Genomic DNA, 26485 nt, shown 5'->3' on the forward strand with positions numbered 1-26485 from the left:
AAGAAGGCCAATGGCATCCTGGCCTGCATCAGGAACAGTGTGGCCAGCAGGAGCAGGGAAGTCATTCTGCCCTGTGCTCAGCACTGGTTAGGCCACACCTTGAGTCCTGTGGCCAGTTCTGGGCCCCTCAGTTTAGGAAAGATGTTGAGTTGCTGGAAGGTGTCCAGAGAAGGGCAACAAAGCTGGGGAGGGGTCTGGAGAACAGCCCTGGGAGGAGAGGCTGAGGGAGCTGGGGTTGCTTAGCCTGGAGAAGAGGAGACTCAGGGGAGACCTTCTTGCTCTCTCCAACTCCCTGAAGGGAGGTTGTAGCCAGGTGGGATTGGTCTCTTCTCCCAGGCAACCTGTGACAGAACAAGAGGACATCATCTCAAGCTGTGCCAGGGGAGGTTTAGGCTGGATGTTAGGCAGAAATTCTTCCCAGCAAGAGAGATTGGCCATTGGGATGTGCTGCCCAGGGAGGTGGTGGAGTCACCATCACTGGAGGTGTTTAGGAGACTGGATGAGGTACTTGGTGCCATGGTTTAGTTGCTTAGATGGTTTGGGTGACAGGTTGGACTTGATGACCTCGAAGGTCTCTTCCAACCTGGTCTGGTCTGGTCTGGTCTGGTCTGGTCTGGTCTGGTCTATTCTATTCTATTCTATTCTATTCTATTCTATTCTATTCTATTCTATTCTATTCTATTCCTTTGCTGGACACATCTCCTGATTACTTACCTTCACTATTGAAAATGTATCCCTCAAACCTCTTGCACCCTTCCCTTTGTTGCTGGCAGTGGTGTAACAAGTGGTCCATATCTAGACCATTATTATTTAAATGTATACACTTGGAATGAAAGCAACAATAATGATAAATAAATAGAAATAATTTATGTGTATATATAAGATGAAATAGTTCCCTAGGAACTGATTTGGTCACACCTGGAATAACAGAGCATTATTATTACTTTTAATGTCATACACCCACAGCAGATGTAGCTACCAGCTTTGGGCTGGTATTTTAAGCAACCCACAGCTCCTGTTAAGCTTTGTTAAGCTGCAAACTAGAGTTTGATATGTTGTGGAACAGCTGAAGGAGACAACTTCTGTTTATCTGACTTCTTTTCAGTGCATCTTCTGAGAAGATGGCCCTGCTGCTGGCAGCTCCCCAACTCAGGCAGTAGCAATTCTAATGAAGGACATGCTTCTTTAGGGTAAAAATGCATCCTGATCTCTCTCATCATTGCTGGTACATAGACAAATAAATTCTGTTCTCTTTCAAGACAGACAAATAAATTCTATTCCCTTTCAAGATCCCACAAGGAGAGAGCAGCTTTCTGATGAATCACAGAACTATTTATGGTTGGGGAGGGGGGAGAGAGCAGAGAGGAGCACGGAGTGGCAACAGAAAACATTTCCTGTGTTTTGCCTGCTTTCAGTGACCTAGAAAAATGGGGGTTTAGCCTCTCCATAGTTACCAGAATATCCATTTTTCTTTTTTTCCCCTTTTTTTGTGTGTGTTGTTTTGTTCTCAAAGCCTGGCACCCGCAGGAGGTGATTTCTGTGCTCTTTGAGCATTGCATCAGTAAATGGAGAAGAGCACATCCTTTCTTTGTACAAATGTGCAGTCTCCTGTATTTTTCCCCCCCTATTCAGGAGCTGCTCAAAAGAGCATACCTTTCAAATATAATTCTTGCTATTCAGGAGGTGGTGCTGAACAAAGCTGGGGCTGGATGCTAACCTCTTAAAGGGAATTCTTCCCTTTTCAACATGAAGCTGGTTGCATTCCAGTTCAGGCTGGCTGCTGCTTCTGCTTTTTGAAAGATGAAGAAGCAGATACTGACATAAAAGGATTCCAACTGCCATGTGCCAGTTGCCATTTACTTGAATCCTACAGTGCATGTTCACATAGGAACTGTGAATCTGTGGCTTCAGAGCAGCGAGGGAGTGAAAGCAGATAACCTGCTATGGTGAGGTTCCACTTCAGGAGACTTCTCCTATCATCTGGACTATTGTTTTTATCCTGTCCAACATCTGCCCAGTAAATGGTGCAGAAGAGAGATTGTGGTTAGATGACTCTTCTCTAGTGCCTAGGAGAGCAGGGCTCTGGGACTGGGTATGGGTTTCCAGGCAGACTCCTACAGCAGATAATAAATGACAAGAGTGTTGTGGTCCCTTCCACCAGTGTTATTCTGACTGCATCAGGCTAGATTTCAGTAGGGCAACTTGAAAAGCCAGAGACATTCTGGCAAGCTGCAGAGAAGGAAGAACTTGTGCACAACATTCTGGGTACACTAAGGTCTTGTAATCAGTTTTCATGGAAAGAAGGCCTTGACACCTGTGGTGAACAGCAAGCACAAGCCATGGTACTCCTGATTGCCCAGAACAGGCACCTGCCCAAAGCACATTCACTTCTGATCTCTTCACCCAAGTTTTCCTTCTGGTTACAGCAGAGCATCAAAGTCAAGATGGAGAGGGACAAGGGCTTGTCATGATTTACTTAAAAGATGTCCCTGCTCACTGCAGAGGGGTTAGCCCTTTAAAAGTCCCTTCCAACCCAAAACATTCTGTAATTCTATGATTCTGAGCCTTCTCTTCACAGAGCCAGCATGTGGGGGGGATTCACACCTTGACCTGGGAATTGGGAAAGGCTCTGAGACCTCATTTGAGGTAAGCCTCCCAGGCTGGTCACAACAGAGAATGACTGGGGAAAGAGCTTGGAAGGTTTCACCATTTTGAGGGGCAGAAATTTGGAATGTTCTGGTCCAAGACAACTTCTGAGTTTATCAAGTTATCATAATGACTTAGGGCTGGCATCCAGCCTTTAAATTAGCAGCATTACTTCACTGCAACATGTTGAAGGTGGCTGAATGTCTGCAAGCTTTTCAAAGCAGTTCATGGACACGCTGAATTAAAAGCACAGGAGCAGCCTTGTGAACTTAGCATTATCCAAAGGTTGTTCTCTTGAAGCATGTTTGTCAGGTGAATGCAGTGGAGATGATATGGTTCCAGTGTGTGTATTGAAAGCAGGTGCAGTACACTCAGTTCAGTGGCTCAGAAGGGGGCAGCTACTGCAGTGCTTGACATAGAGGACAAATTATGAGCTGCTGGTTCTGGCCACTGTCAAAAGAAAAGGTGGGTGCTGGGAGACTGACTTGAAAACAACCACTTGAAATGCTTTTGGAATTGTATGAGCTGAAGATGTGCTGCATTTGCACTGAGAGAGGAGTCCAAAGGATGACCTAATTCCCTTCATGTTTGTTACAGGGGATTTTCTTTGACTGTTTTACTTACAGAGGAATCATTCAAAGAGACCTTAAAAGTAATTTCCTTTATCTGAAGGTAACACACATGACCAGCTACTTTACTACCTCTTTTGTTTGTTGTTATGTAAGTAACAGATTAATGAGCATTTAATTACTTTTGTCTAATTCAACCAGTTTCTCCATAGTGATTTATTGGTTTGGCTTATTTGCTTGGTTGGAGGTTTTTTTGTTTGCATAGAAGTTAACTTCTTTTATAAAGCAGCACACCAAGCTCACCTCCAATGTGGTAATTCTCACTGCACCTCAACAGAGCACAGCCCTCTGAGAGGTGGTTAGATTGAGCTGGGATTTCTTGCTGCAACAGTAAGTAGTCCCTGTGGGGTGTTTTTTTCCTCAATTATGCACTGCAGCAGCAAGTTTTGCAGTAAAATTTCCACATGCCTGAAGCCACAGGGATGAATGCACCTAAAGAGAAGGGATTTTGGTTATTATTGCCCCCTGTCCTTTTATTCACTGTAAAGAAAGTTTGGTTTGTTTCTGTTTGCTCCTGCATTGTTTTCTGTTCACTGTCTTGTGGCATCTCCATCGTCTCCTGGGTGACATTTTCAGCTGATAGGTAGCAAAGAAATTGCATCGATGGATTAAGCTATTTAACAGCTTAGTCCCTCTGTTCCAGACTTAAGCACATGCCAGACTAGCAGTGTTTGCAGTGTTAAGCATCAGGAATGCTATGCTAGCTCTGCTGCAAGTATAATTCTGCCAGCAAAAGTTGCTGTAGAAAAGATTTATGGCTTACAAATTGTCATCTAGCAGGAAAACAAACTGTTTTGGATCACATGAATATGGAAGAGTATTTTCTTTGAATTCAAGAGAGACATCTATGGAACCAAGTGGATAGGTCTCTCTTTAGGGATAAAACCTGTCCTGGCGAATCAACTGGGAAGCAGGGAAGGAGCAGCTTGTGTGAGGCAGTGGCCAAAGCAAAGAAACTAATTGTCCTGAGGCATAACCTGTTAATGTTCCTTATTATGAGCCAACATCCACCAAACTGGATGGGATTTGATAGTTCTTTTTGCACTGTCAGAAGACATTTAAAGGGTGCTAGAATTCTAGAATCCTTTAAAGGCCTCCTCCTCCTTCTGCTCTCCTTTTCTGATAAGGTCTATCAGCGGTTAGATAAAAATACTTGCCAGACACAAAGGTGTGAAATTCAAACATTGCACATAGGGGACAAAAAAACCCTCCAACCTCCCAGGAATGTCTCTGCATGCTGCTATCCATTTTCTGTTGGTGCTCTGTCAAGAAGTTCTGTGTTTATTTTTCATTCTGATAGGAAGTCAGAATTAGTCTTCATTAAGTTTCATCGATGTTCTCGCTGGCTGCAACGCTTCCTGCTTTACTCAGTGGTCTGTGTGTGCTGTTTGCACCAACATTTCTGCAGGCTGTGGTGGACCTGGGACAATTGAAGCCTAATTTTGATGGGCAAAGACTGTGGGTTGGTTTTCTCCCCTCCTGTTGTAACACAGCAGCTGGTCACGGATCAAGGCCCCGCTGAGGTGGGGGGCTGTAAAAGAGAAAGGTAAAGTCTGTCCTTCAAAGCCTGAGCTCTCTGTCAGACAAGAACTAATGAATGGATATAGACAGGCAGGGAGGCAGAAGGAAATATGAGCCACTGTTAGAGGGTTTCAGCACACTGGCAGCCTAACACTTAAGGATTTTATTGACATAATGTCAAAGGAGAATTTTCAGGATAATGAGGATAGTTTCACAGGTACTTATAGCTGCCTGGGAAAAAGCACAAAGGTGCCTGAGTGAGTGTTTTAACAAATGGGAGATAAGGGCTTTTATCCTGAGCAGACTGGAGGACAGAGCTGGTTTCCTGATACTTAATGAAAGACCAGAATTGGATCATAAAGAACCTTGAAAGTGAAGCTTCTGTTTGATGTGATAGAGAAGGGGGTCCAGAAACTCAAGAGGGGTCTGAGATGGTTAAGTAATGTGGTCAGTTTGATGGATAAGGGAGGAACATGAGCGTGTTTGTTGAGGGCAAGTGCAAAAAAGGTCACTGTAACTGAGCAAAGAGGAGGGAATCTGCTCAGGAGGCTCAGCTCTGTGGGTGGGTAAGAGGGGACATATGCCAAAATGTTACTTGCACCAGTTTCCAAGAATGGCAAGATATGGGTCACAAAGGCCCAAGCCAGGGCAGCACCCAGATGGGGTGATGGGACTGTGCCCAAGAGAAGAGGTAAGGGAAGGAGATAAGGTAGTAAGTCCAAGGGAAATGAAAAGCTCTCTTTGAAGTTAAGGTTATAGTTTTTGATCTGTTGAGATTGTATTACTGCCAGAAAGGAAGGGAGGAGGAGAGAAAGCTAAGCCAGGGTTGCAAACATGACCTGGGTGGGGGAAGAGAAGCTGAAGAGAAGAAATAACTGAAGAAGTAGGAAGAAAATTAAAACAGTGAGCAAAGAAGCCAAGCAAGACAAGGTTGTGGGTGGTGAATGATGCCAAAGCTCTGGGCAGATTGAGCAGGATGAGGCTGGAGTGCTGGTTGTGTAGTGTGATTAAGATAAGGCCAGTTGATATGCTGCTGTCAACAGTAATCATGAGGGCTAGAGGCTGGCATCTTTGTCTTTGGTCCTTAGCTAACAACAGTTAAAAATCTCTTGCATTTCTTATTTCTGTGATGAAGTTGTTTAGTTGTTTTTTTTCCCCTTGAAAAACCTCTTTCAACTGTCTAATTCCTTTCACCCTCAAGCATTTGAGAGTGGGGACATTTTTTTGGTCAGCTGAGATATTTGGGGTGGATCAAAGCAGTTGTTGACTTCTGGACAACTGGACCATACAGAATGGAAAGCAGGAAGGGGCACCAGGTTATAGGAAGGCTTGGGATAGAAAGGACCTTAAAGATCATCTTGCTCCAACCCCCCTGCCATGGGCAGGAACACAGAATTAACCAGGCTGGAAAAGACCTTTGAGATTGAGTCCAGGCTATCACCCAGCACCATCTGATCAACTAAACCATGGCACCAAGTGCCTCATCCAGTCTCCTCTTAAACACTTCCAGTGATGGTGACTCCACCACCTCCCTGGGCAGCACATTCCAATGGCCAATCTCTCTTGCTAGGAAGAATTTCTTCCTACCATCCAGCCTAAACATCTCCTGGTGCAGCTTGAGACTGTGTCCTCTTGTTCTGTCACAGGTTGCCTGGGAGAAGAGACCAACCCCCACCTGGCTACAACCTCCTGCTGGCCACACTATTCCTGATCCAGGCTAGGTCCCACAGAATACATGGGTGGATCAAGCAGACCAAAAACAACCCCATGTGATAGGCTGTCATTAAAGCCTTCCCCACCACCATGGCTCATTGGAAAAAAAGAGTTTTAATGGACCAGTATTTCCTGCCTTACAGCTATGGAAAGATAGCATTCCAGTTTAAAACTGAAGGCCTGGTGAATTCATGCACTATCTTCCAGCAGGAGGAAGCATGGATGCTGTTTTTCCATTTTCTGAGAAAACAGCAAGAATGAGGAAGTTGATATCCAGTATCTGACAGAAAACACAGACTGGGCGCCAGCTCTCCTCTTGCTGCCTGCTGGTGGTTCACTCCAGCCAGATATGTGCTGTGCACATTGCTTTCCAGGATGTCTGAGATGTGAAAGCAAATGTAAGGTGTGATGGAGAAAGCTTTCCTGCTAAACTGTCCCAGAAAGGACTGGCTTTGAAACAGCAAGAGAAGTGCTGCCCAACACCTACAAGTGTTGTGCAAACCAGTAATCAGTAGTGGGGCTCTATAGAGGAGGGCAGTAAAGCCAGCAGACCCAGAGAGGGGATTCTGCCCCTTTATTTGCTCTGGTGAGACCTCACCTGGAGTACTGCAACCTGTTCTGGAGCTCTCAATACAGGAAGGACATGGACCTGATGGAGCAGGTCCAGGGGAAGGCCAGGAAAAGGATCAGGGTGTTGGAGCACCTCTGCTACAAGGACAGGCTGAGGGAGCTGGGGGTGTTCAGCCTGGAGAAGAGGAGGCTCCAGGGAGACCTAATAGCAGCCTGAAGGGGGCTACAAGAAGGATGGAGAGAGAGTGTTTGCAATGGCCTGCAGTGGCAGGATGAGGGGCAGCGGCTGCAAACTAGAGAAGAGCAGATTTAGATTGGATGTTAGGAACAAGTTCTGTACCATGAGGGTGGTGGTGGAACATTGGAACAGGTTGCCAGGGAGGTGATTGAGGCCTCATCCCTGGTGATATTCAAGGTGAGGCTCAACAGGGCTCTGGGCAACCTGATCTAGTTGAGGGTGCTGACTGCAGAGGGGGTTCGTCTGGATGACCTTTAGAGGTCCCTTCCAACCCAGACCATTCTATGATCCTATGATTCCTGTGTCAGGGAGGTTCTCTTCCCTGCAGTATAGTGGTTTTACTTGTGCAATATTTCCTCCTTCCCAGATTTCCCCCCTGAAAAATTCTCTTGTGGCTATCACAAATGTGCTCCAAACCTTCCAGTAACGTGCTGCTGACTGCTGGTGGGGACACATCACACACATATAGCCATTATCCAAGCAGATACCCGGCTGACATGCTTCTCTCTTGGTGGTTCAGTTTTCCTTACATGATCACTCAGAAGAGGTTGTTCCTCCTTGTGTTCAGCCCTGCAGACGACTGGCTCCACCTCTAGGCAAATGACAGTTAGCTTTCCAGGGTGATCTGCCCAGCACTGCTTGCAGTGGGGGAGTTATTTCCATTCTGGAAAAATCAAGCCAGAGTGCTTTGTTACACTGATGGCTCTCAGCAAACAGCACAAAGCTGCTGTTACACCTACCTGTGGAACATCTAGGAGGAGCTGACAGTTTTCACTCTCCTTACTGTGAAAAACTCCTAAATATTTCCTACATTTTACAGCTAAATGTATTGGCAGTGTCCCTTTGAGGAAAAGCTCCTCAACACTGAGAAAATCTTCCTGGCAGCAGTGTAATAGAAAAATGCCTTTAACATTTTTTTTCCCTCTTTATTTTTAATGACTGAAGTTGTTGGGCTTTTATATCCAACTCATGGAATCATGGAAAGATCAGGGCTGGAAGGCATCTTCAAAGGTCATCCAGTCTGACCTCCCTGCAGACACCAGGGACACCCCAACTAGATCAGGTTCCCAGAGCCCTGTTGAGCCTCACCTTGAATATCTCCAGGGATGGGGCCTCAACCACCTCCCTGTTCCAGTGTTCTACCACCCTCATGGTGCAGAACTTGTTCCTAACATCCAATCTAAAACTGCTTTTCTCTAGTTTGCAGCCACTGTCCCTCATCCTGTCATTGCAGGCCTTTGCAAACAGTCTTTCTCCATCCTTCTTGTAGCCCCCTTCAGGTGCTGGCAGGCTGCTATTAGGTCTCCCTGGAGCCTTCTCTTCTCTAGGTTGAACACCCCCAGCTCTCTCAGCCTGTCCTTGTAGCAGAGGTGCTCCAACCCCCTGATCATTTTCATGGCCCTCCTCTGGACCCCCTCCATCAGGTCCATGTCCTTCCTGTGTTGATGGCTCCAGAGCTGCACACAGCACTCCAGGTGAGGTCTCACCAGAGCAAAGTGGCAGAATCACCTCTCTGGATCTGCTGGCAATGCTGCTTTTGATGCAGCTCAGGCTGCCATTGGCCTTCTGTGCTGCAAGCTCACACTGCCTGCTCCTGTCCAGCTTCTCATCCATCAGCACCCTCAAGTCCTTCTCCACAGGGCTGCTTTCTAACTCCTCATCCCCCAGTCTGTATTGATAGCAAGGATTGTTCTGGCCCAGGTGCAGAACCCTGCACTTGCTCCTGTTGAACCTCATCTTTGTATTTCTGTTCTCCACTCAAGAAGTGGAAAGGGGAACCTGAATTGAAGACTCATGCACAGAAGCTTTGGCAGATTCTCTGAAACCATTACTTAATGCATTCTATTCCGTGCCCTTATTTTGCTGGAACCAAAGTTTTCGGGGCCTTGTGCATATTGTGTGAGTAGATCGAGAGAGAAACAAAATCCTTAATGAAGCAACAAAAAAAAGCTGCTCTGAGAAGTCTAGAGCTTCCTCTTTGCTTTTAGTCCAGCAGCAGTGGTTTGATAAATGGGGCTGCTTTTAGAGAGCTCACAATAGCCTGCACGCCCCAGCGGAGGCGGCGGCTGGGCACAAGATTACCAGGAGATAATGGAGCAAGTCAAATGAGAAAACATGATGAAACAGCAGAAAATTTACATGCTGGCTCGCTTCTTCCTTTTGCATTAATAAAACTGAGGCTTTTGTCTTTGCTTCCAATGTGCTGCCCTATAAGCACACATCCCTGGATGGACCTGTGAGGCTAATGACCTCCCCAGGCCCACAGTACCAGGGGAATGGGCTGACATCTAATGACAGGCTGTAAAAACAGCATCTCTGCAACGGCCTCTGCAGCTTTTTGCTGTGTTAGAAGCATCAGACCTTGCCTGCAGAACCTAAATCCAGCAGGGAGCCAGCACTTTGGCTCAGTTCTTAGAACTGCTGCTGGCAAAGCTGCTGGGTGTGAATGACGTGGAGCTGGAGCCAGTCTCGGTGAGGACTCTCTGTGGAGACTCTGCGTGACCAACACCCAGCACAAGAAGAGATGACAGCTATGGGTTTGAGGAAAGCTGCATGGAAGTGGCATCACATCCCTGTGAGTTCCATGTGATGCCAAGGAGCTGCTAGGAGCGGCATGGCTGGGCCAGGACCGATGGTGATGGCTCAGCCTGGGACTGTTGTCTTTGGTGGTGTTGTGAAATGGCCAAGCATGTGTGACCTCCTAGCGTGGTATTAGCTGCCATGGGTACCTAGATATGGCCAAACCTTCTATATGACCACACACACAAGGTGGTGCACACCCCAGGGGAGAGCTGTGGCCAGCTGCCTGCATGCATCCTGGACTTTCAGATGCTTGAAGCTTTTGCTGGTGGAAAGAAATTGTCTTCAATTATCTTCATGCTTTGTGGTGCACAAGCACTGGTAGACCACTCCAGATTTATCAGCTGTGCTGGAGGCAGGTGGAAGGTTTCCTAAAGCCCTGATTCCAGAGTCCTTCCTGCTTGTACTGGCCCAGTGTCATCCAGGCTGGCTGCCCAAACAACCCAAAGGAGTTTACCAATGCACACCAGCCAATAAATTTTATTATTTAAACACAAGTTCCTTTTGATATTGGCTAATGGGACAGAAGAGCCTGGCCATGCCCTCAGTTAAAGGATTAACCTCTATCACATGCCACAGAAGTGCCTGTAGTGTACTTATGCTAAAAGAATTGTGCTTTGTACTGGGGCTGTAAAACCAACCCCAAAGCCCTTATCAGCAAAATAAATGTCCTGTAAAATTACAGGATACATATGCCACCCATCCTGCTCTCCTCAGGGCTTGGATTAGGGCATGGCTTTACATGCCTGACTGACATCACAGAGCATCCAGTCTATGTTCATCTGAGGCTCTGGCCCAGGGAACACGGCCGTGCAGGGATTATTTCTTCTGCCTGTTCCCATGGGCCAAATATTGAGTTACTCTCACACCCAGGAACAGAGTGACACAGACCTTGAAATATGCCTATTTAATAATTTATATGGGAATGAGTAAGATAAGTACCTGTCAAAGAAAGGTAATAGGACATACACAACACACCACAGACAAGGAGTGAACCTCAAGCTCTGAGCTTAAACGGAGCTCCTGGACAAAAGGCCAGAAGGTTACTGGGTGGGGGTCCTAGGTGAGGCTGGTCATGCTAATTCTAGCCAGTTAGTGCACTGAAAGCCCTCACATCAGGCACAGATGATGCAGGGAAAGTGACCACTAGTGGGGAAGCTGGAAAAAATGTAGTGGATATGCTACTGTAGTCATTGTGCTCTTAATATCCTGCTGGTGGTGGTGGCATTCAGGCAGAGAAATGGGAACTGGTTTGAATATGTATTTTCATTATTAACAGCTTTACAGAGTGTCTGAATTCTGTTCTCTTTGCAAGGCTGGAGAGGAGGAACACAGCTTTACCTGCCAAAGGACAGAAGCAGGTACACACTTGAAACTAATGTCAAAGTTTCCCATTTACCCTCCACGCAAATTCCCCTGCTGAAAGTTTGCATGTGCACCCAGAGGTAACAGGGAGCAGAGCTGGTGTGTCTCTCTGGTTATTTTCAGCAGAACAGGATCTAATCTGACTATGCATTGCTGTTGTGGCCTGCAGGGTGAGAGCACAGCTACAGATACTGGAGGAAGGACCACCCCCTGCAGTGTTTCTGCTTGGTTTTGATGAGCAGCTTCCATCTGCTCAGCTGCTCCCTGGCTGTGTGGACGGTGAGTGCTGCCCTTCCCCTCCAAAGGCACCACCGTGCTGGCACTCAGGGTGAGCTCCTGTGCTCTTGGTGGGGGGTAGTTGGGATTCCCTTGTGTTCAAAGTACAGTTTCCTTTGCTTTCTTCTGTGGGAGACGGCAGGGATGGTTCCTCCTCAGGCAGCTGACTCCTGTGTGCTGTGTTTCCTCCTTCTGAACTCTCAGGAATCAATGCTGCAGATAAAATGTGGTGACAGCCTTTAGTTCCCAAGGCCTTATTGCATAAGCTGTTTGGATTGTTGGTGTTTGTTTTTTTCCTAGGTAGAGACCAACCAAAAGATTTGAATAGAAGACAGGCTGTATGAAGCCTGTGTGTAGTCAAGAAACACCAAGAGTGGTCTCCATAATATTACTGGCAGGTTTTCATGAGAACTTTACACTAACCAGCTTGCCCTAAGAGGTAGTAGGAAGGGGTATGCCACAGAGTGTCAGCCTGCAGAGGGACTATCAGTTCTTTGAGCTGGAGCAAGTCATCTCTCAGGTATTGTCAAAATATGCCACAAAAGTAATGGGCACTCAAACCTCCCTTTTGGTTTATCTGCTCTCCACCAGTACTCTGCAAGGGGCTGTCTCATTTGCCACTGAGAGAGCTGCCTTTCCTGCTCCTCCTGACAGACTGCTGTGTAAGGCTCTGCTTAGCATTCCTATTTCTTTCTTGTCAGAAATACCTTCCCCCCCCCCCCCCCCCCCCCATTTGGTTCTTAGAACTAGAGCTGTAAATCTGGGAAGCCTTTTACACACTGTGTTAGGGCTTTATTGAAATCCCACTGAAATCAATGACAGCTTTCTGAATGATTTCAGGGCACCAGCACTTGGGAATTAAAGAGGAATGGTCTGGTTTAAAATAAAGATTGTATCTATGCCATCATGTTTATTAGCAGCAGCAGGAAAGAAACCAAAACATATTATGCATAGCCTTTCCCAACAGGCTTCGTATATCCTGTAACTGCTACCTACACACACCCAGCTGTGACACAGAGTGCTGCAATAGCTGTCCTGGGGTACCTAATCATTCTGCTTTTTAACCACAAATATCTGAGGAAAGAGAAAATCCCCTTACCTGCTCGACACAAACACTCACATAAAATTGAAACTACACAAAAGATAAACACCCAGCAGAGCCTGGAGGGGAAAGCTCTCCTGTAGCCTCCTTTCTACAGATTTCTGTGTGGAATGAATTTCTTGGAGTGACTCACACTTTCCGTGGGTACTGTTAGAAAAACCTTGCTCTTTCCTTTTAATTTGTAGTAAAGCTTGAGGCTGTGCCCTAGTTATCAAAAGTGCTGAGCCAAAAGGAAAAGAGAGAAAAAGAAAGGGGGAAAAAAAAAAAAGAGAGAAGATAAATACTATGAAGAGGTAAGAAATGCTTCTGATACTTGTCTGGGTAATTAAATAGGGATGCAGGAGCTCAAAATGAAAGTGTGACATCTACAAGTTACTTAGGTGGTGGAAGTACTGCTAGGTACAATAAAAACAAGTCTCTAGGCTCCAGGGGTTTTATGGAGACAAGAGAACACTTGGGTCTTGTTGGAGTTGTGTTTGTATGTTGGGTGGATTCAGATTGGATGTTAGGAAGAAGTTCTTCCCCATGAGGGTGGTGAGAGACTGGCACAGGTTGCCCAGGGAGGTGGTGGAAGCCTCATCCCTGGAGGTTTTTAATGTTTCTGAGCACCTTGATCTAGTGTGAGGTGTCCCTGCCCATGGCAGGGGAGGTTGGAAGTGGATGATCCTAGAGGTCCCTTCCAACCCTGACAATTCTCTGAGTCTATTCTCAACTAATAATAACAATAAAAATATACAGGTAGATAGTTGTGGCATTGCAAAATGTGGGTTTTGAGTTTTTTAGAGCCTGGCTCAAACTTCCACCTGCTGATGAGGAAAAAAGGAAGCCACGCAGAGAAGTCTCTGAAGCGCAGGCAAACCCAAGTGCTGCTTTAATGATGAAGTATTTGATAGTGCCCTTTTATCAGCATGCAGTCATGTGTTTAAACAGCATGAGCCACAGATGACTGCTGCAGCTTGTCATTTGCCTTATGAGAAGCAAGAAAGAGCTTCTTGTTTGATTTGTAAGATGAGCTAGCTTCTTGCACAAGGCGACAGAGGAGACTCTGTGCAGAGCTCCAGTGAAGTATTTCCTAAGCCACTGTTGGACTCCTGCCACAAGGAAGTGCAGTCAGTGTAGTCACAGTGCAAGGGACATGGTGAAAAGGATTAGAAAGGAAACATACCTTTTAAAACATTGTGGTAAAACACCCCAACAACCCAAATGTGGTAGTTTTAGGCTATGCCTTTAAAATTTTTCATGGATCTTGAGCAGACAAGTAGTAACATGTAAAAATATCAGCACTGGGTGTGAAAAGGAAAATAATGATCCTTCCAAACAATCCCATTGGAAGAGAGAAGGGATTAAAACTACTTGTACCAAAACAATCTCCCTTCCCTTCCCTTCCCTTCCCTTCCCTTCCCTTCCCTTCCCTTCCCTTCCCTTCCCTTCCCTTCCCTTCCCTTCCCTTCCCTTCCCTTCCCTTCCCTTCCCTTCCCTTCCCTTCCCTTCCCTTCCCTTCCCTTCCCTTCCCTTCCCTTCCCTTCCCTTCCCTTCCCTTCCCTTCCCTTCCCTTCCCTTCCCTTCCCTTCCCTTCCCTTCCCTTCCCTTCCCTTCCCTTCCCTTCCCTTCCCTTCCCTTCCCTTCCCTTCCCTTCCCTTCCCTTCCCTTCCCACTCCTGTATATTTCGTACATATTCATTGCATTCCATTGTAGATTGCAGTTTTGCCTGTAAATACAGCTTTCATTTGCTACCAACTGAGCTGGTCTGGCAAATTAAATGTTGGGGGTGGTGGTGGGGTGGGATTTTCAACCCACCACACCCAACCAACCCCAAAGACCCCAGCTGGTAAGTGGATTACAGAGATGGTTACAAAAATAGGTGTGTACATAAAAAGAAAGGATGAAACAGAACTTAACTCCTAGAAGTGAAAAATGCTGGCTTTGTCTTATTTTTCCCCCCACTGCTGTTAACATAAGCACCTCAAAATTAATGAGAGAAAGATAAAGCTTTGCTGGTAAGTTCCTGATTTCTCCTCAGGTCATGGTGTTTTTAAATACTGGCAAACAATCTGAGAGCTCCTGCTGAGATCAGTGGGAGCAGGTGAGTAGGAGGGGATGACGGAGCGGCTCTGCAGGTTGAGAGCACAAACACATCTTTCTTGGAGCGGTGAAGATATGCCAACTGCATTTACCTTTCTTTGTGAGTGAGTACCAGGAAAGGGCAGCACTTTTACCAAAGGCAAAAATGGTTTTGCTGCTTTAGCTTTCCATGTTTAATATCCATTAATATCCATGAGGTTACTGTTATTTGCATTATATTGCACATCCCACTCAGTAAATGCAAAGATGCAGCAGAGGTAAACAGAAACACTCTTTCTGTCCCATTTCCAGCTGTGGTTAAGGTGTAGATAGAAATAAATCAACAGTCAAAGCAGGTGTGTGAATGTGCTGAATCCGTGATCTAGGATCTGTGTGTGATGTGCCAGATCAGCTTTGGGTCTCTGAGACCAGCTGTGACTTGCTGCTGTATAACAAGGCAATCCCAAGCACTGATACAGGCTGTGCAGGGACTGGCTTGAGAGCAGCCCTGAAGGGCTTGGGGCTGCTGATGGAGGAAAACCTCAACATGAGCCACCAGTGTGCACTTGCAGCCCTCAAAGCCAAGCAGAGCCTGGGCTGCAACAACAGCAGCATAGCCAGCAGGTCGAGGGAGGTGATTCTCCCCCTCTACTCTGCTCTGGTGAGATCCCACCTGGAGCATTGTGTCCAATTCTGGAGCCCCTCTTACAGGAAGGATCTATCTGGAGGTGCAGGAAAGCGTCCAGAGAAGGACAGGGCTGGAGCTCCTCTCCTATGGAGACAGACTGAGAGAGCTGGGGCTGTTCAGTCTGGAGAAGGCTCTGAAGAGACCTTTTTGTAGCCTTCCAGTATCTGAAAGGGGCTACAAGAAAGCTGGGGAGGGACTTTATATTAGAATGTCAGGGAGTGATAGGACTGGAGCAAAACCAGAAGTGGGTAGATTGAGATTGGATGTTAAGAAGTTCTTCCCCATGAGGTTGGTGAGGCACTGGCACAGGTTGCCCAGGGAAGTGGTGGAAGCCTGGGGGCCAGGCTGGATGTGGCTGTGAGCAACCTGCTGTAGTGTGAGGTGTCCCTGCCCATGGCAGGGGGGGTTGGAACTGGATGATGCTTCAAGTCCCTTCCAACCCTAACAATTCTGTGCGTGTACACGTTAAGTATACTTGCAGGCAACTAGGCACACTGTTCATTGACATGACAAACCATTTTATACACTGTTTTCGCAGGGTTTAACTGCGGCTACTGTCCAGAAACTTTACAGCTCACCAAGTAAGAGTGGGACAGGCGGTAGAGCCCCTACAGCCACACCTAAGTACCTATCAATGGGGATTCTGCCGCGGCAGCACGTGTCTGCCCGCTCGGGCCCCCCACTAGAGGGGGGTGTAGCCAAAGGGCCCAAGAGTCAGCACAGTCCCCAGAGTCGGCGATGAATTCCACCGCTCTGGCCTCAGCGCGGGCAGCAGCCAAGCCCGAAACCCGCTGAAGCCTCCAGACCCGAGGCTGGGAAAGCCCCAAGCCCACTCTGCGCAGGTGCCGCCCCACAATGCACAGCGGGAGGGCCGCCGGCGCGCATTCCGCCCTTCTCCCGCGCTCCAGCCAATCGCTGCTCCCCGCGCCCGACTACACTCCCCGGCATGCCCCGCGGTCTAGGCGTTTCCGGGCTTGCCTGCCGTGTTCCGCCTGTCGCAAAGTGTCGCGCTGTGCCGCTGGAGCTTGGGCTGGCGGCCGCGGGCCGTTGCCCGGAGCCGTGCCGCGGCGAGCCCCGCGGGGCAGAGAGCGGCCTCCATGGGTGGCGGGCGGTGATCCCCAGCCTTGCCCCACCTCGCCTCGTCCCCCTCTCTGCGCCGACAGCCGCCATGGAGGAGGAGAGCATGGAGGAAGAGGGCGGCGGTGGCTGCGAGGCCATGATGGACGATCAGAACCACAACAACTGGGGCGCCGGCGGCTACGGGCGGCACCTGCTGGGCCCTGCCGCGGCGCCGCTCGGTGACCGTCTCCTGCGTAGCCCTGCCGCTGGGCCTTCGTGTGAACCGGAGCTCCCTATGGTGCCCGAGGCCAACGGTGTGCTGCGAGGGTGTGAGCCGGGGGGCGCCGCCGGCAAAGGGGGAGCAGGAGCTATCGCCGCCGCCATCAACATTAACGCCTCGACCTCTAAGTTCCGTGAGTGACCGCCTTGCCCTCCTTCTCGGGGGGCTTCAGGCTCATGGGGGTCTTTGCCGCCCGGGTCTTTGCCCCTGGGCGGCTCCGCAGCTCTGACACCTGTTCTTTCCTCATGCTGCACTCCCTTCCAGCTTCCTATGCCCCCTGCTTGCTTCTCCTGTGCCTGTGACTAGGCTTAACTCGTTCCTAAAGCAGGTGCCTTGCGTAGGTCTTGGCCTATGAAGCTTCTCGAAGCGAAATCAAATGGGTTAAGGTGCCTTTGGAAAGAAACCATTCGTGCACAGGCCTCAACTTCTGCTGCTGCTGCTTTGCAGTCATGGCAAGGTGACGTGGTAGATTTGGCCGTAGAACTGTGAGCGTGTGTGTACACAGGACTTCGAGATACAGAGAGGCACTGTTGCTGTTCATGAAGCTTTTAGCTTGGGTAGTGTTTTACTTAGAGTCTTTCTTAATGTCTGAAAAACCCCCAAATGGGTCTGAAATCAGTTTGTGTGATCACAACTTGTGTGGAGCCCCTGGAGAGGGTGTGCTGTCCTGGGAGAGATCTATGTCTGTGAAGGCCTGGGGAGAACAACTGAAGATGGCTTTACCCCCTAAAAAAAATTGTTCCAGAACATCTTTTGCATTTTGCATTTTTGTTTTTATGTTGTTTTGCTGGGGAAAGGTTTCCTGCTCTTCACTTTGATGCTGTTTTGATTCCCAGGAGTCACACCCCTGGGCAGAATATGTCCATTTCTCTAGTGGCTGTCGGAGAACCTGGATTTGGCTAGTTAAAAGTTTTCCTGGGAGTGTAACCATCCAACTGCCATGCTAAAATGTTCATGGGAAACACATCTGTCTTTGCTTTATTTCCCTCTTTTCCCCAGTGTTTAACTCATCTGTGCAGCTCCCTTCTTCTCAGGTAGCAGGACTTTCGTTGCTCTAGGCACATTGCCAAGGCTGACTGCTTTGAAGTTGAGGCTCCCAGCCTCCATGAGATCTCTGACTGTGCCTTTCTTGTATGTCAGGGCTCCAGGCACCTTGAGGTGGCTTGTAAATACCTGAGGCAGTTGAAACAAAATGTCTTTTGGCCTTGCTCTAAACTGAGCTTTTGAATTCTTAATCCAGAAATGGAGTCTCTTAGTTTTTTCATTCCATTTCAGGAGTAAAATGATTTTCAAGCTAGATCTTCCCCACAGGGGAAGCTGACTTTCCAGCTAGTGGGAGATTTCTGTCTGAGGGGGAGAAGAAGCAACTGTGCATGATTTTGCTGAGGGTGTGGTTTTGGAGCTCTTGCTTTCACTTCTGCAGCGTTGGTATCGCAGCACAGTGTCTGTCTTACTGATGTTAAGTCTTGTTTTAAAGAAGATCGAAGTTCCTGTAAAAGACAAGGTTTCCTTGAGTTCACTCTACTAGACATTTTCAACAGCTTTGTGTGGTGGGTGGTTTTTGATGGTACATGTATATGAACAGAACAACTCCAGCGAGGTAGCATGGACTGAGAAAGCACAGGAACTGAGTTGGGATCCTGCCCATTCTACTCCCATCTATGGCAGAGAATCTCTTAATTCCCCTATTAAACTTCAGTGTGTAGAAAAGGAGAAAGGTCACTTTCCACCTAAATGTGCAATGACAAGGAAGAGTGTGTGCTAGATCCCCTCCTACCTGCTCTGCCTTTGCAATAGCAGAGAAGCTAATTAATTCTGTGTCCTAAGCTTGGCAGGAGTGTTGTCGTCTTGGCTGCTTGAAGAATTTGCAGTTGAGTCAGCAAGGACTCATGCTTGCCTTGCTTTATGATGCAGAGGCTTAGTCTTAGACATGTTATCCTGCAGGTGACCTTAAAAAAATGTGGGTGAGGTACAGTTTCTAATGATCTCATGATAAATCAGAGTGCCTCTGGCATTCAGATGGGGCTCTCCCCCTTGACTCTTTCCTCAAAGTCACAAGAAGTCCAGTGCCTATGTTCCAGTGCATAATTACTTGCAGCCTATTAGCTCTGTTCATGTTTGTAGTTGCAGGCTGAAGCTGTTTGGGCCATTTTGGTCTAATTAAGCTGGCAGAACAATAGAATAAATAGGTTAAATGAAGCCTCTAAAATCCAATTCTCCTTCCTTGAGATTTGGTGATGCCAAGAGCTATAATCAGGTACAAGAATGCTTCAAGCAAAACTCCTCCACGGTCACAGCTGCAGCGTAACTCAGTTGTGGTGAAGCCTTGAGCTTTCCTTCTTGTGCTTTTCATGCTTTTCAAGCAAGAATGGTCATAAATGTATTCAATCCCAGTGCCATTTAGCATGGGCACGTGGCTGCCAGTGTTGGCATGGCCATTGAATCTCTTGCCTGCCCTGTCTCCTAAGGTGTTCTGGTGCCACGTGTGCGCTCTGCTGCGTAGGCAGGTTGTTTGGGGAGGAAAAAGTGCAACGTTACTTTCACTAAACCAGCCTTAACATAGACTAAGAAACATGTCATAAAAATAGAAGAGAGCCAAAAGCAACTGCAGGGCAGGCTCATCAAGTTGCTAATGTATGCTGGGATGTGTCAGGCAGGGGACAGAGCAAAATCTGTGCTGTAAACATGCTGGGAAAGGAAAGCACCGAGCCCCAGCGATAGCTGCAAGTCTGTACATTAGGCATCAGCTTGGAGAGTGTGTACGCTGTGTGCACTAGGACAAAATATTTTGGGGTTGCTGGGTGCTGTTGAAGCAGTAAAGCTTCATATGTGTCACTTTGTGAGCTGAAACAAAGCTCCTGAAAGATGCCCAGCTGCTTTCTGTGATTTTTAGTGTCAGGCATTGGTCTGACTGCTTCCATGGCAGTAGATTCAATTACTTGCCCTGCTCTGTCTCCAGCTTTTTTAGCTGTAATTTAAAAAGAAGGCTGTTTCTGCTATGTGAACATGTGAAAAGCCACTCAAAACATCCAAGTTGCCTCATCTCAATAACAATAGGTTATCAATGAATTTATTTTTCTGCACATTTTGAGCCTGTTGCTATTCCAAGATGGTTTTGTTACTGAGCTGTGTTTCTAAGTTCTTACCAGTTTCCTGGGGGATGTATACCTGCTCTTGGACTTGGGGTTTTTGTTTGGTTTTTTTACAGCAACAGCCCCAAAATCTTAGTGGGGTTTTTTTTGCCATTCTTTTGATTGAAATGGATATCAAAGAATTTGGTAGCTTGGAGCAGGCTCTATTTCAGTTATGGCCATGATGCTGAAGTATCTGGGTTATGGTATGAAGCTCATACATACTCTTTTTCCCTGAAATGTTCTCACTGCTGCATTTGGAGCAAAACTAGAAATGGAAGGATCTGGAGACACTGGAGTGTGTCCAGAGAAGGGCCACGAGGATGAGCAGAGGGCTGGAGCTGCCTTGCTCTGAGGACAGACTGAGGGAGTTGGGGCTGTTCAGTCTGGAGAAGAGAAGGCTCCAAGGAGACCTCATTGTATCCTTCCAGTGTCTGAAGGGGGCTATAAGAAAGCTGGGGAGGGACTTCTGAGGTTGTCAGGGAGTGATAGGACTGGGGGGAATGGAACAAAACTAGAAATGGGTAGCTTCAGATTGGATGTGAGGAAGAAGTTGTTCCCCATGAGGGTGGTGAGAGACTGGCACAGGTTGCCCAGGGAGGTGGTGGCAGCCTCATCCCTGGAGGTTTTTGCAGCCAGGCTGGATGTGGCTGTGAGCAACCTGCTGTAGTGTGAGGTGTCCCTGGCCATGGCAGGGGAGTTGGGAGTGGATGATCCTTGAGGTCCCTTCCAACCCTAAGAATCTTATGGTTCTATGATTTGGCTTTAAAGAGTCTTTCTTAACCTTTCTGTATATAGAAAAGCAGCAGTTGCTTCTGAAGCTTTACTTGTGAAATATTTAATAATTCACTAGAAAATACTGGCTTGCTTTGCATTTGATCAGACTCATTTGTCTCCCAGCTCCACCCTGAGCTGGCTGCAGTTGGATGAAATCATGCATTCTAGCCTGCTTTTTCACAGAATGGCTGTGTTGCTTCCCAGAAACTTAATCCATTTCAATGAAATGAAAGTTACCATTTAGAATGACTCTTCCCTCATGATTTGGAAATGGAGCCTGTTGAACAAGTCCTTAAACATCCTGAATACTTAATGGAGGGAGAAACATTTGAGTTCTTAAGGAGGATGAAAAAGGAAGAAGTTAAAGGGGTTCCTAAAAGAGAAATTTGTCTTTTCTTTCTGAGCATTGGTGTGGCTCCTTCCCTTCCTTACCCTTCAGTTTAGGAAAGATGTTGAGTTGCTGGAAGGTGTCCAGAGAAGGGCAACAAAGCTGGGGAGGGGTCTGGAGCACAGCCCTGTGAGGAGAGGCTGAGGGAGCTGGGGTTGCTTAGCCTGGAGAAGAGGAGGCTCAGGGGAGACCTTCTTGCTCTCTACAATTGTCTGAAGGAAAGTTGTAGCCAGGTGGGGGTTGGTCTCTTCTCCAGGCAGCCAGCACCAGAACAAGAGGACACAGTCTCAAGCTGTGCCAGGGGAGGTTTAGGCTGGATGTCAGGAAGAAGTTCTTTATAGAAAGAGAGATTGGCCATTGGGATGTGCTGCCCAGGGAGGTGGTGGAGTCCCCATCACTGGAGATGTTTTAAGAGCCTGGCTGAGGCACTTGGTGCCATGGTTTAGTTGATTAGATGTTGTTGGGTGATAGGTTGGACTCAATGATCTAAAAGGTGTATTCCTGGTCTTGAGGCTCTTGCAGAGTTTGGGCCTGGAGGGTGCTGCTTTAAGTTGTCCTTTGCTTTTTTTGTGTGTGTGTGTGCAAGCACTGCCAGACAAAAAGGTCCTTATTACAATTTGAAAGCAATTTGTTTTCTGCATGAAAAGAATAGAAATAGTGACTGTTCAGTTTGTAATCTTTGGACTCTTAACTGTATAAATATTATGGTTGGCTTAGTTTCAGAACTGAAGTGTGGAAATCAAATGAAATACTACTTGTAAGAGCCCTTGGAATAAAAATGTGGCTATTCTGGAATGTTACTTTGAACTCATCAGTGTTTACTGTGCAGGTCTCCCAGGGCTGTCCTGAAAGCATTTTGTCCTTCACCTGTGCAGCACTTGCAATGGGCAACCCTTCCTCTCTGCTGCTGCTTACTTTTCCCATATTATATATAATAAAAAGAGTCATAAATTGGCATCTCAGCAGCCTGTTGAAGCATTGCTTTGCAGTGGTTCTCTCTTGACTCTTTTCTTTCAAATGAATAGAGCTCATTAAATATGTTAAACCAGTTGTGGGTGTGATTATACATTGAAATCCACAATCAAGACTTGGTCTGATATTTTTGCTGACTTTTTTAGTGTAATGTTTTCTGTGGGGTGCTTTTGTGGAGATCCACCTTTCTGATGGGTGAAATGAAATGCTCCAATTTTGTTGCTGACTTTAGGAATAAATAGTAAAGCTACTCCATGGGAGCTGCTCCTGAGAACATCTGCTTGGAGCCTGGATGCTGTAAGGGATGGGAAAAGCAAGTCCTTGCAAGACAGATGAATAAGGGGTAAATTTGCTGTCAAGCAGGTGGTGTGCTGTTCCTTATTGCATGGATGCTTTTACCTCATGGAGCTGACTTGCTGGACTTGTTCACTTAGGTCCTGGCACTTGTGTACCTGGACCTTGTAACCTTTATCAGCTTGTTAGCAAACAGTACTGCTGGAGTGTTGGGATGGTAGTAGTGACCTGTTTGCTTATTGGAGGCTTACTTGGTTAGCCAGATCTGTTTCTGTGACAGATACAAAGCAGTGAACCACAGGGCTAGTTGGGTGAAGAGGAGGCTGCTGCACTCAGTCCTCACTCAGCAAGGTTTCTGGCTGAAATAACCTAATGAAAGCCACACAGCAGAACTCTATAATAGCTGCTTTTGTGGAGGCCATTCAGACACTCTGCTCTGGCACTTGATTGTGTTCTCTTTATACTCTTGCTCTTCTCCTGATCACTGTTCAGCATTCTGCCTGTATTTCCCTAGAATTGTTCTGCATAATGCTGCCAAAAGTGACTTACCCATCTCCTTTTCACTGAGGGGTCCCTGCCCATGGCAGGGGGGTTGGAACTAGATGATCCTTGAGGTGCCTTCCAACCCTGATGATTCTCTGGTTCTGAAAACAGTATTTCAGAGGTCTTGCTCCTCAAGCCCAGCAGTGACTTGACATTTACAGATGTATTTAGAATGCAACCCTAGTCAAAATACTTCTTTTTAGTGCAGAATTCACCAGGTTGGAAAAGACCTTTGAGTCCAGCCTATCACCCAACACCATCTAATCGACTAAACCATGGCACCAAGTGCCTCAGCCAGTCTGGTTTTAACCACTCCCAGTGATGGTGACCCCACCACCTCCCTGTTCTGGCACAGCTTGAGACTGTGTCCTCTTGTTCTGGTGCTGGTTGCCTGGGAGAAGAGACCAACCCCCACCTGGCTACAACCTCCCTTCAGGTAGTTGTAGAGAGCAATAAGGTCTCCCTTGAGCCACTGGTGGCTTTGTTTTGAGCGGGTACTGTGGAGCTGAGGTGGTGTGACAAGCCAGCCAAGGGAGTCCTGTGAGTTAGGTGCTAACCCTTCTACTGTGGCTTCTCTTGGAACTGAGCCAGGTGTGATTAGTGCAGAAATCCTCCCTGTAAAAAGGAGCAAGCTTAAAGCTTCTGTGCGTCTGTGAGTGGCTTGAGCAAGAGTGCAGCTGGGAAGCTCAGGAGGAAAAGCAGGGAGTGGTGGGGAGTGCTAATTAGAATGCCTCCTATCCTGCCCTTTGTCAGCTCTTACCTGGAAGAGGAGTGTTACTGTGTGTGCTGGGGGGGGAGGAAATCTGTAATATGATCCAAAAAAGTTGCCCAGGAGCTTAACTGCAGTTGAAGGGAGAGGGAATTGCATCAATGTATAAGGGCCAAGGAAGCTGCTGGTCCCCTCTGAGTCCTGTTAAACTACATATTGCTGGGGAAGAGTGTTCCAAAACCCTACCAGTCGTGCCCATAGCATGTGAGCAGCCACTGCTGTTTGTTTCTGGCCTTCCACAGAGCTGTGCCATTTAGTAATTTGAACTGTCTACTGAATATGTTTATGGATTATTTGTTAATCACAGTTAATAGTAATTGGTAATAGTTTAGTTATTGTCATGCTAGAACTCCCAGGAGTGAATTTGGTTTTCTCTCTGCTCCTCAGAAATTGGCAGGTGTTCTGATTTTGTTTTCTGTAATTTAGAAAGATCCAAAGTCAAGCCTGGGCTTTAGTTTCAGATGAGGTTATCTTAAGGGAAGTCAACTGTTGTGGTGTTCTTTGGCCAGCCTGTTGGTGTGACCTGGAATTGTTGAATGTTCATTCACTTCTAAGCTTTTAGCTGAACTCACTAAATGGAGTTTTGTATCTTTTGTCTTGTAGTAATGAATGTTATAACAATTGAAGACTATAAGAGCACATATTGGCCAAAGCTGGACAGTGCCATAGATCAACTTTTGACTCAGAGTCCTGGTGACTACATCCCTATCTCCTATGAACAAATATACAGGTAAGGAACATTACTTTTTCTTTCAGGTTAGATGCTTGTTTTCTCTTTCAGCCTGTGCATGTGTCATATGTTCTATTTGTGAGGAGGAAAGGGAGCAGTACTATGTGAAGTGGTTGGAATGAGTGAATAATAGATACCCCAGGTTAACAGGGATAAATGGTAAAGAATTGAAATGCAAAAGTGCTGAAAACATTAACACTAAGCTCTACCACAGTTGCTTAGTATAGTGTATAAAGAGATGTATCAAAGCCTCAATGTCCCTTGCCTCAAAGGGGAAGATCAGTCTGGCATGGGAGGTATTTGACTTAATACTTTAAAAGGCTTCATTGTCATGTCTAATTGGAACAAATTTGGTGCAGTGGGGGTCCAGGATTAAATGTGAGCAACTGGTTGCCAAAGTCCATCCATCCAAGCTGTCATTTGTGTGTTTTCTATGAGGTAGATTTGGACTGATAGTTTATCCCCCTGCCAAGCCATCTTGCTGCATGTGCAGTTGGAGGCTGTCTGAAGGGCTAACACGAGGTTGAATAAATCTCCATTCTTGTCTAGAGATTTGTATCTGTCCTGGAGCTGCAGCTTGCTTTGCTTTAAGAGTCACACACCAGTGCTGCCCTGCCCTGCTAGTGCACAGTAGTGGTGACAGTGGGGAATTTACTTCCAAACCCTGCTCCAAACCAAAATGAGAAGGGCATTAGAGACATGTCAGTTTCTGAAGTGATAGAACAAAAATCTCCATTTTATCCATGGGTGGCATGTATTCAAGGGTTTTGGGAAATAGGATGGAAACTGAGTAGCTGCTGCTGCATTTACTGGCCAAGATGGTGTTAAAACTACTGGCCCTTGTCAGCAACACAGCTAGCAGCTCTGCTCTCTTGATTTTATTTGCCCTGGTGTTGCACTCTATGACATAACACTGGCAGCTCAGGCACTGATGGCAGTTTTTAGATGTTTTCACCTCTGTCTCCTGCCCACTTGCTCTTAGGCACTTTCCCTCCAGTTTGAAACTTTGTATTAGGGAACCAGATCCATGAGCAGCAGATGTTCAGTCTTGCCTCTTAAAACTTCAGCTGAAACTTTAGAATAGAATTAATGTTGGAAAAGATCATCAAGTCCAACCTATCACCCAACATCATCTAATCAACTAAACCATGGCACCAAGTGCCTCAGCCAGGCTCTTCCTAAACACCTCCAGGGATGGGGACTCCACCAGCTCCCTGGGCAGCACATTGCAATGCCCAGCCACTCTTTCTGTGAAGAACTTCTTCCTAACATCCAACCTAAACCTCCCCTTTAATAATTATTCTCTTTCCTCTCCAAGCTTGGGCAGCTGCTGTTGTCAGCACTCTGAGACATCAGCATGTGCTCAGTAATTGAGATGGTAAATTTGACCTGAGAGACCTTTTACAGCTTTAGTGTAAGTAGTCAAAATCCTTTCCATAGCTTGAAATCCCCAAAGTGCAAACAGCTGTCAGTAGGAGTTAAGCCAACAGCTCAGGCCTGTTATCACCTCTAGTCAAGAGTAGGTGTGCAAAATGACTGCTTCAATGCATGGAGTTAACACTTTCAGACAACTGTAGTTTATCTTGGCTATCTCTTTACTCCTGGTAAGTTGTTTTTGTCAGAGGAATAATGGGTTTGAAGTTTCTCATAGATAACCCCTATATGACACTTGATGCAGCATTGTAATGATGCAGATGTCTATTGCATGTATTTAGGAAGATAAAAGAATGCCTCTAGTTTAAAACCTGACACCAGGTTTATCAGTAACACTAAATTGCCTGTGGATGTAAATTGCCCTGACACAGCCCCTTCCAACCAGAGCAGTGGCTTTTGTTTTATTTTAGGGGGTGTTCCTCTTTCTGAGTTGTCATCTGGATTATATAAAGTTAGGATGGAAGGCAAACTTCTTTTCTGTTTTAATGATGCTTGCTAGGAGGTACTGCAGGAAGTCTGTAGCAGACTTGAGGTTTAGGTCCTCTCTGCTTCCCTAGGCTGGTTTTTCAGTCTGACAGTGGGATAGTTTTGAAGTGGTTCAAACAGTTACATACCTTTTGGTTTTGTTACTGAGCTGACAGTAGTGTTCTTTTTGATCCTCTTTTTGCTGACTGAAGGAATGAAGGCTTCCTTAATTCCAGCTCAAAATGTATTATTAG

General features: G+C 46.7%; 1 protein-coding gene across 2 annotated transcripts in view; it reads left to right on the forward strand.

The window, feature by feature from the left end:
- Nucleotides 1-16402: 16402 nt before the first annotated feature.
- Nucleotides 16403-26485, forward strand: part of CACUL1 (CDK2 associated cullin domain 1) — a 56631-nt gene continuing 46548 nt past the window's right edge. For both annotated transcript variants that reach the window (XM_009909425.2, XM_054163834.1), the window contains exons 1-2: nt 16403-16861; nt 24206-24332. In XM_009909425.2, coding sequence (XP_009907727.2) covers nt 16558-16861; nt 24206-24332 — 431 coding nt within the window. In that variant the 5' untranslated portion in view covers nt 16403-16557. The remainder of the gene's footprint in view (nt 16862-24205; nt 24333-26485) is intronic.

The sequence above is a fragment of the Dryobates pubescens genome, chromosome 8 (assembly GCF_014839835.1).
Source record: "Dryobates pubescens isolate bDryPub1 chromosome 8, bDryPub1.pri, whole genome shotgun sequence".
Classification (NCBI taxonomy): Eukaryota; Metazoa; Chordata; class Aves; order Piciformes; family Picidae; genus Dryobates; species Dryobates pubescens.